A 16985-nucleotide genomic window follows, 5' to 3' on the forward strand; every position below is an offset into this window, starting at 1 on the left:
GTATTTTTGGAAGGTTTCCACAGAAATTTTTGACAACAGTTTCATCTAGGTAGTTGGATTTGTAAAAAGGGAAGTGAGAACAAGGTTTGTAATAAAGTTTTCAAGCTTTTACATAATTTTATTTTCTCACTGTGTTTAGATATTATGGTCATACTTAAACAAAATTCAAAATACACGAATATGCAAATGTGTGCAACCTGAGTACACACAGAAGAACATAGTTGAAATACACCGTTTCAAAGGATCAGGAAATCAGTAGGTTCTTAAGTATAATTTTCATAAACTTTTTCAAAATTTTCTGTATCTGCAGTTAAGCACTTATGAAAAGAATTAAGTAGTGGTAAATGTAGGAGAGGGAGGGCTTTTAAATTAGATGTCTTATAGTGAACACAATATTTGTTTAACTGAAATATACTGACCTGAAGAATTGTTCTGGGCAGTGTCCCTAAATTCTCAGGGACATTTACAGAATATGGAGATAACTCAAACATGGGAACAAAATCATTAATATCCAGTAGAACGATGCTGACAGTGGAGGTGTCAGTTCTGGGGGTACTGCCCCGATCTGTTGCCTGAACAGTTAAAGAGTAAGTGGGAGTTTTTTCTCTATCCAAAGGCTTAGCCACAGTGATGGCACCTGTGACAGAGTCGATCCGAAATTCCTGATTGGCATTACCATCAACAATGCCATAGCGAACCTGTCCATTTGTACCTTCATCTCCATCCGTTGCATACACTTGTATTATATCTGTTCCAGTAAGTGTGTTCTCATTAATCTCCACTTTATACAAGGCCTGCACAAAAACAGGGCTGTTATCATTGATGTCTAGTACCATAACTACAACCTCCGTAGATGAAGAGAGAGCTGGTTGACCTTTGTCTGTAGCCACCACTGTCAGAGTGTAATTAGAAACCTCTTCTCTATCCAGTTCTCCAGTGAGCCTCACTTCACCATCAATGGTCCCAATACTGAACTTGTTTCCCAAAGGGTTCAGTAGGGTGTACTCAATGTAGCTGTTTGGGCCGCTGTCTGGGTCTGTTGCTTGAGCTTTGAAAACAATAGTATCAATAGGTGTGTTTTCTGGAATGTAGGTCAATTTAGGAGAAAGAAATGCTGGTGGGTTATCATTTACATCCAACAAAATAATGGAGACGTGGGCAGTGCTTGTGAATCTGGAGGCTGGAAGCTGTGGCAAGTCATGCACCTGAACAACCAGGTTGTAGAAGGACTGACTTTCTCGATCCAAACTCTTAAGGACTTTCAGGACACCATTCTTGTCAACTGTAAACTGACCGAGGCTATCACCTGAAGCAATGCTATAAGCCAACTGGGAGTTGATCCCTGAAATGGAAGGGAAAGAAATTAAATATTCTTGAATGTATGCTTGACTAAATATTCTTGAATGTATGATTACAGACAAGGTACACCAAAAATTCTGACATAAAACTTTGCATATTAGATATATGATGCCCGAAACACACCTTATGGATGATTTAGCTGCAGTAAATTTTTTTGTAAGTCATAAATACACATAATGCCTTGCCTGTTAACTTTTGATGTGAAAAGATGTTTATAACCAGCGAACAAATGATCTATATACTACTTGCTATTTACTACAATGTTGAAAAGTTAAATTACAAAAATAAAGAGGAGAAAAATATTCCAGGGTGTGGATATTTTTCTATACATTTCCTTATTTCTGTCACATAGTTCCTGAGGGTTCAACATTAACAGTGCCACACTCTATACTGTTAGCCAAACATTTAGAACTTCAGTAATTTATTGAGGCTGACACCAATTTTCAGAAAAGGGTAATAAAATTTTCTGATGTATGGCATTAGTCATGGATAGTTTAAGTCTACTTTTACATTTCTTGTCAGAACCAATAAATACTTTTTAATTCTTATTAAGCATCTGGCTAATGACCTTTGTGAAAATAATTCTCTCTCAAATTTTATTATGTACATTTAATGTGTTTTAAAAGTATTCTTTGAAGGAAACGTTAGCAGTAAAATTATACATAAAAGGCTGCAAATATAAATGCTCACACTTTTATTGAGCTATATTTAGATACTACTTTATCTATTTTTCCTAGAAATATGTGCCACTTTTTAATTGTAAAATATATATATATAATTTCTCATTTCAAAAAATGAGTGGAGAATATTCTAAAAAAAAATGGCAAGTTGATTGGCCAATCATTTTTACTAAATAATTTAAAAGTCAATAACAGATAAGCAATGAAAACAGAAAGAAAACTGATTTCTTATCCCAGAATAGTGTTTTCTTCACTTGTGCATAATGCAATGTACATTTTTATATCTTATCCTAAAGATGTTGGGACACTGTTAGGTTACTATAAGTGTGCTAAAAAATATATGGTGCCTCTAATAATTCATTCTTAATAAAGATTTTATACTCTGAGATTTTATGCTAGAGATAATCTGTTGAGTTACATTAATTGCCTACAAATAGCCCCTGTATTTCTGAAGTTAATTTAAACTATTCAGGCATCAGGGACGCCTGGCTGGTTCAGTTAGTGGAGCATGCAAATCTTGCTTACGGATTTGTGAGTTAGAGCCCAACTCTGAGTGTAAAGATTACTTAAAAATAAAATCTTTAAAAAAATTTTTTATGTAAATTATTTAGGTGTCAGAAACGATGTCCGCTCTGTGCCAAGAGTTTTCTAGACCAATTTAATCACCCTTTTTCTCTTTTTTTCTTGCAAAATACCCTTTCTCAGGATTCTATGACTACTTGAGTTAGCTTTTACCTTTTCTTGAAACTTGTCAGATTCCTTACACAGGCAAATTTGAGTAGATTAATGAGATTTTCTTTTCTAGCAGGTAAGTCTTGCCTGTTCTTTTTTTTTTTTTTTTAATGCTAGAAGTGTTCTTTTCTTATGATTTTATGGTCTCCATCTAATATTCTTTGTCTATATGTTGATACAGAGAAGAAATATTTATGAAAATAACTTTCAGACACTAGTTTTTTCACAAAAATTTCTAAAATAAACAAGGATTGAGTAGATCTTTGAAAAGGTTAGATTTTCCCCCTTATTATGGGTTGTGGCTTTTAATCTTTATAGTTTATTTAAAACTATTCACAAGTGAACAAAGCATGTAAAGTTCAGGATAATTAGGACTCTGAAGATCAGGAAAAATATGAATAAATAAAGCTAATGGAGGACACAGGTCAATTTATCAGCAGGAGATAAAGAGGATTTTAAGATCTGGATTGAGCAAGGTCAATAGCCTACTTCAACCCTTGACTTAAAATTCCACAGAAATGAGGGAAGAAAAAATTCCATCATTTGGTGGAAAGGAAAGTTCCATCAATTGTTGCAATTAATGAAAATTTTATATAGATGATATATAGGGATACATATATTCCTAGAAAGAAATTTAATTTAAATGTATACTTTATAAACATTTTAAGTCAAATTACTAAGGAAATTTTCTGCATTTTTTATGGCTAAATCCATCAGCAAATATTGAATTCCTATTCTTGGAGGCACAAATTCAGATCTAATTATTACTGAGAAAAAGTTATGAAAACATCTGGATAAAACAATACCAGCAAGAGGAGATATAAAATTTAGTTCTATGAAAGCATATAAAATCTTTCATGCCCAAGATCAAAAGTAATTAGAAAAACTGACAAAATTGCACATGGTTACAAAGTGATAGCCTAGCATTCTACATAAATCACTTGGAATGCAAGCAATTAAAGCAAGGATCTGAACACCCTCCGTCCATAGTGTTTGCTACTTCCTGAGTAAACAACTAAATTTCAGAGGCAAAAAGAGAACATGATACCAAGACTTTATAGCCTCCTTGTAAACAGCAGAGCCACCTCTTTTTTAAGGGAAAAAGTTTGGTAGAGTAGGTGGGTGGGATAAGTAATAAGTATTAAACTTTAAAAGGAATTGTGGAAAAAGAAAAAAATTGATTTTATATTCAAATTCCAAATGGCAGATATAGATATTAGACACCATTACAATAAACCGTGATAACAATCATCTTTGAGGAAATGAACATAAAAATATAACAACTCTTGCACAAAATAGTGCCACACCATCAAAGAAACAGCTCTCATCTCAGGACTTCATGAATCCTTACTTTTGCAATTACAGGCCACAAAAGCCGCTTATATTTACTTTACTGTAAAGAAAAGGACTTTTTGTTTCTGACAAATCTAAGTGACTTTGGGCATGTGCTATACAGCTAAAAAAGAGATGTGGATAGATAGAAACTCAAAATTCTCCCTAAACATTTGTAGTATCCGAAAAAATAGAGAGGTCGGAACTTTTGTCTTTCTCTGCTCTTTGCATCAAATATTCGAATCATGAAACAGGATCTACAGTATTTTAAAATTCTGTAATCTACCCATAAGCATTGGGATTTGAGTTTAGTGGTGTTTTATAGCCCACCATGTCTTTAAACTTAAAACTTTTCATACTTCTAACCATTTGTGTTCAATGTTCTGAAAGTGGTTTAGTCACATGATTCCCTCTGGCAGTTTTATTGTGTGTGTGTGTGGTTGTGTTGGGTTTTTGGGGTTTTTTTTTTGTTTTTTTGTTTTTTTTTAATTTCAGTCTCAGGAATAATTTAGTTCCAGGAAATATAGCACATAACTATAGGTATATGGTTTTGTTATGAAATGTGTGTATTTATTCACAGTCTGTAAACATTGTCTAATTATGCTACTATGAGCTAGCATTTGTCAACTTATCACACAGCTGTAACCCAGGGAATTGCTTCAGACAGCATTCATCTTTATGAAGCAGTTCTACCAAGGTCATCAAGTCATTGGAATATGAAACTCCTTTCATTTGAATGACCTGCAATTGTACCAAGCATGGACAGGTGTATTTATTCAGCATCATTACCATTGCATTATTCTCAGAACATCTATGACTCCCCGTATTTGAAGAGTGTACGAATTTATTTCTAGTATAATGTAATAATTATAAAACCACAATATTTCCATGAAGTTCAGTTTATAGTAGTTTGCCTCACTATAATATTTTTTATACTTTGTACAGGAAAGCCTTGGGATTAATACATACACTATTTATCTTGTGAAAATAGTTAAGATATTTGACCTATTCTTATTAAAAGATTTTGTAAGCTCAGGTTTGATGTTGAACCCTGAAAGAATCTAAATATAGGGAACAGAAAGTAATAACTTTATTTTTATATAAAATTTCTTCAGATGATAATATTCCCTCAGCAGGAACCTTTTGATCAGAGATTAAGATAAATTTTCTATTTTAAAAAATTGTCTAAATATTACTGTTTGTGAAATACTTTGAGAACTATTCAGTGTGACAAACTTGGCAACTTTAAACAAACAAGGTTACCCCTGTACAGTCTTATCATTATCCTTGAAATTCAGAATGAATAGGAACCATGTCCTATATTTTAGGTCAAGGTACAGGAAATTACACTGATAAAAGTATTCAAAACTAAAACAATGGAAAAATGTAGCTTGACACTTTTTACCCAAGACAAACACAATTAAAGGGAAAAAAAATGCATGAAAAGTAAGTAGAAGTCAATGGTTAACGCATGTCTGTGTGTAGGTGTGTGTGGAATATTCCAGCAGATTTTCATAAAGAGTTTCTTATTTGCTATTTTTCAGTTCCCAATAATTGAAGGCATGAGGATAAATGAAGTTTGGTCCAGAGGAGCACACGATCCTACAAAACAACTGTGTCTCTCTAATGCAGAACAAATAAATTACAAAGAAACATGGCAGAAATTCTTCACTACAGAAAACTCGGGAGGAGTCACAAGGACAAATAAGATATTCATATCCAGGGAACAGATAAACTAATTAAGGTTGTAATAGAGAATCCAACTCCCAAAATAGAGATTAAGATCAATTGTATACAAAGTCTAATTGAGCTGGGCTGGGCTGATGTACGTGAAACAGGGTGAGCAATGATCTTGGGCCAAGACTGGTTACACACTAAATGTGCCACAAATTAAGCAACAGTAGTTGCTTATCAGTAGGAGTATCACAGATACTTCTATTTTTTTATATATTCCTGTGACCGGCATTAACTACGTAAACGTAAAAAAGGAAAACTTCAACATGCACTTAATGAATTCTGAAGAAAGTATTTCCAATTCTGTGAATTGAAGCTTGTATAAAATACTGTGCTTTTTGCCTCTCATATCTTTCTCAGGGACACTTGTAGACAATCCTGAAAGGAAACTAAGTATAGAGGAGAATGTTGAGATAGGATGGTATTCCAAAATTACTTTAATCATTCACCCGAGTCAGTAAGAATCAGGAAATTCTAAATTAAGGTTGATAGCCTATGTCACTAGGCATATCCTAGGGCTAGAAACCTATTTCCTCTTTAAAGTTTTGTCCCTTGTTTTCTCAAGCGATAGACATTTAACTCTTCCAATAAAAGGGGAAACAAGGTATTAACTTTCCAAACAGTTCAGTTAAAGACTGATAATCTGCACAATGTTATCTCTAGTGCTGTATTATCCGATATGTGTATTTACAAATACATCTCAGAAGAAAGGCCAGGAGAGTTATATTGTATTTTATTTTATTCTATTTTTTGAGTTATATTTTAAAAGAAAGTTTGTCAAATGCTTTCGCAATAAATAAAATCAAACACATATGAAGTCTAGATTTAAGTAAAAATCTCAACTTGATTATATAGCATAAATTAAAGAGATCTGAGACTGTCTTTGAATCAAAGCATGAAAGCTTGTTAGAATATTATTAGAACTTTTCAGTCAGAAATATAAAATTAATAATTCATTCTTATGTATTTTTAAGATGTTTTTCCTTTTGCTTCCAAATTTTATCCTTTTTATGTTAAAATAATATATGTAAACAAATATTTTTATTAATGTGACAAAAAATTAGTAAAAAGCTGTTTTATGACTTCTACATTATTAAGCTGTGATACTGTAAAAAGGAAGATGAAGTTTATAGAATGATAACAGTGCATGCTGTATAACTATTACAAACATGAATTTAACTGATAAAGCACTTAATTTTAATCCTCTATAGTTAAATCATTACTCTGTCATTCTTTGCAACAACTGAACATAGTAAATGAATACAACATAAAAAGACATTTTAAATAAATTTGTAAGTACATAAAATAAAGTACGTACCATCATCGGCATCGGTAACATTAAACACAAAAACAGTAGATCCTAGAGGTAGATTCTCCATTAAAGATGTGCTATATGAGTTTAAGCTGAAAATAGGTGGGTTGTCATTTATATCTAGTACATTAAAATAAACCCTAATGGTAGTAAATTGTCCCCCACCATCTTCAGCTCGAACAGTGAGGATATAATATTGCTGTGCTTCATAATCTAATACTCGAGTCAAATTAAAGACTCCAGTAACTGGATTCAGGAAAAATATGCCATCTTCATCATCTTCATTCACAATATATGTAATTTCTCCATTCACACCAGAGTCATCATCTGTGGCTAAAATAGCTGCTACCAAAGAACCTATCAAAAGATAAATTAATAGTCTAAAATTAATGGGATAAAGGTATCACTAAGAGAATACATACAGACACCAACAAATTTTATTTGTACAGTAAAATATTTTAACTAGATAATCACTATGAAAATATAGTGAACACAACATTCTACAGATTTATATATTAACACTGATACTAACCTTCCCAAATATTAACAAAACATAGAGCATATTAAATACTCAGTAAGTTTCATGTTGCAGTGGAAATGTTCTGGAGAAATAATACTTCTGACACTATTTTCCTGCCTGGCACTGCCAATTCTTGAACATATTGGTGATTGCAGTGAACATATATGGGACCCATTGCTAGCATCAGGAACTAGGGGTCCCCAGCAATAATGCAGACTTATGCTCAGGGAATATTAGCTCACGTGGTCATTGTTATAATTAAGGCAGAAATAAATATGGTGATAATTTCATGAATGACCAGCATAACTCATGTTAAGGAGTGAAGGGAAAACTGCAGTGAGAAGTAGTTTATAAATATTTAATTTCCTTGTTGAATGAGTTTCCGTAACATATGTCTTATTACACAGAATCATTCCAAATGTAATTCGGAATAAAATTTCAATTTTAGATAAGAATTTCCAATAATGGAAATGAAGCATACACACACCAGAAATATGGTATTCGGTACTCAAACTCAACAATCACAACATAGTATGTTCAAAGAGGCAAGCTGACAATTCAGGACTGAGATTCTACTAACACTTACTGAGTACATGCTAATTCCTAAGCCCCATGTTAGCTACAGTATATATGATAAATTAACCTTCACCTTAATTCTAACAAGAAGTATTTGTTTCCACTTTACAGAAGGTAAAATTGAAACTAAGAGTGATGCATTAATTTTCTCCAGGCCACACAGGTTCTAAGTGTTAGAGCTAGTATTCACAGATTTTCATGTGCTTTTCTTTCTGCTTTGTCTACATAGCACTATAATCACATTAGAAATTTTTATAATATCCATTTACTTTTAACTTTTGTAACCAATTAAAATATGTTAAAAATAGAGATGGAGTCATGTCTTGCAAATGCAATTCTGAAGCACATTGATTCAGAATAGATGCAGAGGTAGCAAAGTACAACATTTTACATGACCAGTTTTTTAGAAGTCAGCATTTAGAAATTATATTAATACATAAAATGTTTAAATGGGATGCAAAATATCACAGAGTATAAAGTGGAAAAACAGTATCAAAAACTCTTGTTGCCAGAAAAATTAACAATTCATCCCAAATACTTTCAGAAACAGAAATATTTGTAATTGGTAATCAGATGAATTGCTAACTTCATTTGCTATCAGAAGTCTAGCAATTCATTTGGGGACTGTATCTATGAAGGTTAATTAGTAGACTAAAATACCTAGCACATATATTTTTATACCTAGTAGCATATGTTCTATGTAAAACTAGTCGCTAATTAAGAGCAGCCAAAACATAGTCTGTAATTGTAGTCAAAAGTATCTTTGTGAAATATACCTAAGGGTGTGTCCACTTACCTGGGGTTGTATCTTCAGGGATGTCAAAAGAGTACACAGGTCTGGAGAACTTGGGTGTGTGGTCATTCACATCACTGATGGTGATATTAATTCTCATATCGGAGGACTGAAGACCATCATCTGCCCGAACCAGCAAAGAATATTTGGAACGGCGCTCCCTGTCCAACCGCTTGGTCGCTATCAGATCTCCAGATTCAGGGTCAATGCGGAAACTGTCATCAGCTCCACTAATGATAGTGTAGGTGACCAGAGCATTTGCACCCTGAGAAAAAGACCCATATCTGAATTGTTAGAAGTAGAACAGTTAAGGGCACCATTCCTTATGCTGAGTATGTATTTGACAAAGTGAGCCTTTTGGCTTTACTTTATAAGATATTAAAAGATTTCACAAGATAGCAGACCAAAGTAGTTTATCACATAATCTTTCACCACTCATCCATTAAATAAGACAGAAAATCTCAGCTGTCAGTATTAGCTATATCTATCTTTTAACTCATAAAATGTACATGTAGAAAGGAGTCAAGTTGTCACTAAAGAAAATACAAGTAACACTACTACTATTAACCGCATAACCAGATTTGCTGAAGGGGTGGCTCTGAGCCAGGCACTGTGACAGTACTACGTATGCATCCTCTCACTTTAATTCACAACTTCATGAGGTGCCATTTCACAAACGAAGACACTGGGTTCCAAGATGCTAGTTAACTCACACATGGTCACACACCAAGTGTTACAGTGGATTGCAAACCATGTCAGACTGACTGAGTTTGTGGTCCTTCTGATTCAGCATGAGAAGGTAATTAAATGAGGCCTGTGCATTGTTTTGAGTTGATTTCTTTAGGGCAGGTAATACAGGAGAGAATATATGGAGCTGAATTGGGGTTTGTAGATTTCTTTTTTTTTTAAAGGGAAGACTAAGGAAACATTTCAGTTTAAGCAAAAATGCAGAGGGAAGGAGAATGTCTGGCTTACTCACTGTTAAACAGTTAGAGTGGGGAGTTTAAATGAAGAATAGAAGAAGGTCAAACTAAAATTTTAGGTTATGGGTATATTTTTGAGAACCTCAACAGCAACACAAACTGCCTTGAATTTTATGGCCAATAAAATACCAATCATTTCTTAATTGGAAGTAATTTCTCAAGGCTCTTCATAACGTAGAAAGAACTAGAGTGGGGGCAGGCCAGAGAAGAGAGAGAGTGAGCAGTTTGGCCCCAAGAGGCTGGGGCTTCAGTTCCTTAAGGTGAAACTTTCTACAATCTATATTCTTTGCAGGTTCCAAGTCCATGTTCTGTAAAATGAAAGCAGGAGTGATTTCTTATGCTCTTTTAGCTCTTTGAGCTTTGGTCCTCACAACTTTGAAATCTAAACTAGAAAGTTAGCAGAGGACACAGAAAGGTTGAGAAAAACAGAACATTCTTTAAGTTTTTACTAAGTGCCCAACGCTATCTAAGCACATCACTTCATGGGCACTAACTGAGGTTAAAGGGAAGGTTTCAAGAAAGAGAGATCTTAGCAAAGTCAAAAAAAAAAAAAAAGAAAGAAAGAAAGAAAAATAAATTTAGAAGAATTGAAAGTAAAGAACCCATCTGGATTTGATGATAGAGAATTCTAACCTCATAGTATTTTAAAATACATTTTATCTATTTTTTATTTTAAAATACATTTGCTAATGTGGTATTTTAAAATATATTATATATTAAATATATTTAAACTTGACAGTCCAGTGTTGAAATTACAAGCAGTTTGATTTATATATTTTTAAATTATGTATATTATAATTAAAATACTGAGTTAAATATTATACACTGCACTGGTTGAAATTTGATACTTTTGGGGTTGAATCTCTGCTCCACCACTTGTTAATTGTGTGTCCTTGGGCCTTATACTTAGCCTCTATGAACTGATGTTTCTTTATCAGGGCAATCCGGACAATAACATTATCTGCCACATAGAGTTGTTGCGAAGATTAAATGAGTTCATACATATAAAAAACCTAGAATGATCCTTCAGAAAGCATATGACAACATTAGCTGCTATTTTTATTCTGGTTTTAATGTAATGGGTTAAGTGCATTTGATGATAGATACCTATAAATGAATACTTTAAAACAGAATACAACTGAGTTGGTATATATCCCAGGAAAAACACGTTTTCTGATTTCCTATTGTATGTAATTGTTACATTTTGGCACTGGGGTATAATAGTGTTGGGATAATAGTGTTAGTGTTGGAATCGTTGACCTCTAAAAATTACTTTTTGATTTAGATATACTTACATAAAATAAGTATGCCTTTTATGACTAGAAATTTATATATCAAAATATCCAGGCTAAGATCTCTCAAGAAAGATATTGGGGAAGAACATAAATTTAGGATGTGTAGGACCATAAGACTAGCATGCCAGGAGATTATGGCACCATGGTTTCCATACTTTTCCTTCATAGATTAGGCATGTTTTATCCTTCATGGTCAAACACATAAGGGTATGATTGCTAACAGACAAAGACAAAAGCACTCTTTCAAAATGTATGTTTAGTGGCATTTGCTATATTTTTGTACTGCATTCTCAGAGCCAATCTTACAATTTAGTAACGTGAATGCCTCAAAGCACCTTTTAATTTAGTAAGGGAATAGCTGAGTTTAACACAATACCACATGTACCTTGTATATTCAGGTGTACATGGAGCAGCTAACATATTTACTGTAATGGTATAGTTTAACAAAAACATTCAATAAGAATTTTAGACTCCTAATCTGACCACATTCTGTACTATTTATTCTGTTTCACTAAGCATTCCATTATTCTAGTAAAGCAGTCCAGGTATGAAAACAGCTACATTCAATTTTGACCTATTAAAATGGCAAGTATTTGGAAATTAGGGGAAGGGAAAGAAACAAAAACAAATTTAAAGCTATTACACAAATAGTTTGAAATTTAGAGATGTCCTGTCTACAAAATAACTGTCATAATTAATGCTCCTAAAGTTATGATAATTCTTCTGAATAGAAGCAAAGGCATCAAATTATGTTGATAAAACAATCTTTTTATATTCAAAATCAGCTGATGCAGTGAATTAAAGTTCTAGTGAATGTCTGAAAATGTCTGGCCAAGAGTAATGATTTAATTAGGTCTTTTGAAAAGTCTATTTATTTAATATCCAAAATATGCAGTATCAGCAATACCACAAGAAACAAATATCGTATTTCAGCTGCAGTGTGGTGGAAATAATGCTGGTTAAAAATATTCTACTCTCCTGAGGAACCACAGAGACAAAAGCACGTGGAAGGAATTCTAAAAGTAAATAGCTATAAATTGCAAATGCATTTTATAACCTTAAGTAGTATTTTCAAAAACAAGTATGGTACCATGAAACAAAGCTTGAGTATCCTGGCCCATTATTACAAGCATAATAATTCTGTTTATAAAAGGAAACAAGGGACTGACAAAGTCATGTGCTTCTGAAAGATGTGTCCCTTGATCCAGCATATGTTTCAAATGATATTTAAATTAAGTTCAACATGTACATGTTGCTTCCTAAAACTGATTCCTTTACCAAGATATTATTCTCCAGTGCCTTACTAGAATTTCTCTAACATACTAATATTTTTATGTTTGATTTAGTAATTGAGAAAAAGAGTATAAATAATAATGTATGGATGCATAATTTACTAATAACTACAATTTATTAGTGTTTTAAATAATTCTATTAATTTTTTAAAACCAGTCCACCGGATAGTCGTGGAAAAATTTAATGCTGACTGCAAAGTAAAAGAAAACACTTGCATTCAATATTGAGTCTTATTCAAATTAGATGAAGAAAAAAAATAGCCATGACTTACTTAGTAAGAGAGAAAACATTTCAAATTCATGCATATATGTATGTACAAATATATATGTATATATATATATATATATAGACACACACATATACATACATATATGTATGTACAAATATATATGTGTGTATATATATATATTTATTTATTTGTTGTTTTTCTAAATTCAAAAAAGAGGGGCACTTGGATGGCTCAGTCCATTAAACATCTGCCTCTTGACTTCAGTTCAGGTAATGATCTCAGGGTCCTGAGATCAAGCCCCACATTGACTCTGGCCTGGCTATGCAGCCGGCTTGAGATTCTCTCCTTCTCCTTCTTTCCCTCCCCAATTCCTCTTTCTTAAAAAAGAAAAAAAAAATCAACTAAAAGGTAAAAAGCTAAAGACAGAGTAGAAAATAAGATGAAGGTTTATCTAAAAGCACTAATACTAATTCATTGTAAGCTACTCAAAAAAGGAAACAGCTAATGATTCTGAATGCCATAGAAAGCTGAGGTATGCATTCCATTGGGCATAGAGCCAAAGAAATGTTGATTCCTCATGTCCTGAGTTGAAATAGTGATCATTTAAAAGCTACTAAAATTTTTAAGAGAAAGTATTCAAGAAGGACAGCAACCTCATGAGCTTAATTTAAAAAAAATAATAATTCAAAAGCAGTTTTACAAAAATGTCCTCCTTTCAGTGATTTTTATGCCTTCGGGCAGTCACACTTTGTACAAATTGTCAGCATCCCTACCTCCATCTGAATTTCAAACAACCCTTCCTCCATTTCCCTGGTCTATTTCTTCCGCACAACCTTACACTTTCCTTTCCCTTTAACTCCACACCTTGTCTCATGCCAAATGCTCTTCTTGCATATCCTAGATATCACCATCTTATATTTCAGTAGTTTTTTATATCAGGAAGTCTAAGTGATAACACCTGTGTGGTTACTTAGACTTACTTTAAAACTTATAAAATGAAGCTCAATAGAAATAAAACAAAGTGCACTAAAACAATGTTGATATACATACTTAGACAGATAAGGATCTTTCCAGCCTTCCTCAGATCTCATTGTAAAGATAAATGTATCTCACAAGATAAACTGGGAGGCAATGCAATTATGTGCACACATACCAACACACACAAAAAAGTAGATAGAGAAACATAAACATGCAGGCAGCACTGTGTTTGTAGTAACCCTTACTTGTCATGACAAAAAAAAATCGAGAGGGATATAAAATTATAACAGTATCAACATCATAGTATTGGCATCTCTTTCAAATATCAGTTCTGAAAAGAAGAGTATATTCCATCAGAATATATATTTAGTATAATTAAGATGATTATTGCTTCGCTCTGAATAAACCACTTAAAAAGGAGGTTTATTTGTCCTATTCCTACAGTAAGTATAACCAATGAGTCACTACAATTAAAATTCTTTAATGTGAATTATCTTATAACAATTGAATAGGTGCTTTTTTTTCCCTTTCTTTTTTTTTACTGTTTTTCCTTTTTAAATTTTTTTTCTTTTCACTTTTTGTTTCATTTTGTTTTTTGTTTTTTTTCTTTTTTGGTTTTTATTTAAATTCCAGTTATTTAACATACAGTGTAATATTAGTTTCAGGTGTACAATTTAGTGATTCAGCACTTCTATACAATGCCCAGTGCTCATCACAAGCGTGCTCCTTAATCCCCATTACCCTATCTTACTTATTTAACATACTTATCAACATAACATACATACTTATTTTATTATACTTTATTATTATACTTATACATACTTAACATAACATACATATTAACATAACATAAAATAAATACTTATTTTATTTATTTAACATCCCACTTACTCCCTCCTCTCTGGTAACCCTCAGTTTGTTCTCTAAAGGTAAGGGTTGTTTTTTGGTTTTCCTTTCTCTCTTTTCTTTATGACCATTTGTTTTGTTTCTTCCATTCCATATATGAGTGAAATCAAAGTATTTGTCTTTCTCTGAATGACTTTTTTTGCTTAGCATAATATTCTCTAGCTCTATCCATGTCATTACAAATGGCAAGACTTCATTTTTTATGGCTGAGTAATATTCTATTTTTATATATGTGCATATATAAAATAGAGAAATAATATTCTATTATACACATAATATCTATTATACTACATAATATAGTAATATTCTACTATATATGTATGTACAGAAATACATATATATCCATACATATACACACACATATATATATATATTCTTTTTTTTTTTTAAAGATTTTATTTTTATTTGTCAGAGAGAGAGAGGGAGAGAGAGCGAGCACAGGCAGACAGAACGGCAGGCAGAGACAGAGGGAGAAGCAGGCTCTCTGCCGAGCCCGACAGGAGGCTCGATATGGGACTCAATCCCAGGACGCTGGGATCATGACCTGAGCCGAAGGCAGCTGCTTAACCAACTGAGCTACCCAGGCATCCCCATATATATATTCTTATATAGAATAAGCCACAACTGCTTTATGCATTCATCATATATATATATGAAATATATATATTTCATATATATGTATGTAGGTATAATATATATTATAAATATAATATATTTATAATATTGTATATCATATTATATATAATATAATAAATATAGTATGTAATATAAATATAATATATTCTACATATATACATATTTCATATATTCATGCATCATATATATAAATATATATATATATTTTTTCATCACTCAATGGATATTCATCAGTCAATGGATATTTGAGCTCTTTCCATAGTTTGGCTATTGTTGATAATGTTGCTATAAACATTGGGATGCATGTGTCCCTTCAGAACAGTATTTTTGTATTCTTTTGGTAAATTCCTAGTAGAGCATTCTCAATTGTTAAAAAGGAGATTGGCCCAAAATGGAGTCCCTTGTGCTAAGCCCCATGTCAACAAAACAAGATTTAAAACCTAATTTAATTACAGCTTGAACTCTGAGGAATGTAACTTTTAACCAGTCAACATAGAATTATTTGGTCAATATTAGTGAGATAATCTACTCAATAGACCCTTTCTGTTCACCTTAGGAAGGTAACCTTATCTAAAAAATACATTTTGCTAATAATTTCACTTTTCTACCCACTTTTAGCTCTAAAAACCTTTCTTTTCTACAGACTGGCAGAGCTCCTTTCTGTTGCTAGATGGGATGCTACCTGATTCATGAATTGTTGAATAAAGCCAATTTGTTAATTTACTCAGTTGAATTTGTGTTGTTTAACAGACTTGGTGGCAATGGCAAGACTAAAAAAAGACCTCTAATAGCTTCAGGGACAAGAAACACTAGTGCAGGACCCTAGGAACTCCTCTGAGTTCAGTCTTTCTAGCTATTTCTGAGGATGCTGGGTAAGTTACTCTTGGTTTGAGCACAGCTCTCTTTGTGTTGAGCTCCCAACCTAATTGCTTTTCCACTGTAAGACTTACTGAGTCAGCTTGAGCTAGGCAGAGGCTTCCATCCAGAACCTCAGTCCCTAGCTCTTGGTTTAGTCTTCAATCCCCCAGTAGACTAGAATCCCTTACCCCACTCACAATCTGCAGTGCCCATTTACTGGAGTTATGGTGGTGCATACAGCCTTCTCTTGGCCAGTCTGCAATAAGATCTTCTGGTTGCTGCTGGCATGTTAAGAGGCACAGTCTTGTTTTATGTAGATAAAGACTATTGCTAACAGAAATCTCGGGCCCAAAAAGCTGCACAAATTGGTGGGCATTCGTCAAACACTTAAAAGCTGTTGTGATGCTTACCACCTAAATCAAAGACTCTTGTAATAGAATAAATTGGTCATGGTATGAGTGAAACTAACAGTAGGTCACCTGCCAATCTCAAGCAAATTTCAATGCAGTGAGGTAGCCTGTGATACACTGTCCAATCATCAACCCAGATGCATATCCCTTCTAGGTATTAGTTTGGTCCTAAAAGACCCAAAGTCTTAGCTGAAAAAAGTAATTTTAATAAAAATGGGTTGCTTAAAATATAAAGAATTTCTGCTACCTTCCTAAATACCTGGTTTTTATATGTCTAAGAATTATAGTCCTGGAAGAAATAAATATTTACAAAAATAGAAAATCTTCCTAAGCTTATTTTGTGTCCTGAGAACTTGGTT

At 32.9% G+C, this 16985-nt stretch overlaps 1 protein-coding gene across 1 annotated transcript in view; it reads right to left on the reverse strand.

The window, feature by feature from the left end:
* The window catches only part of FAT4 (FAT atypical cadherin 4), a 178769-nt gene that overhangs the window by 76845 nt on the left and 84939 nt on the right, over nt 1-16985 (reverse strand). The window contains exons 3-5 of the mRNA XM_044224026.1: nt 9042-9303; nt 7156-7506; nt 420-1342 (exon numbers count right to left, since the gene is read on the reverse strand). Of these exons, the coding sequence (XP_044079961.1) occupies nt 420-1342; nt 7156-7506; nt 9042-9303 (1536 nt within the window). The remainder of the gene's footprint in view (nt 1-419; nt 1343-7155; nt 7507-9041; nt 9304-16985) is intronic.

Source organism: Neovison vison, chromosome 11 (genome assembly GCF_020171115.1).
Source record: "Neovison vison isolate M4711 chromosome 11, ASM_NN_V1, whole genome shotgun sequence".
NCBI lineage: Eukaryota > Metazoa > Chordata > Mammalia > Carnivora > Mustelidae > Neogale > Neogale vison.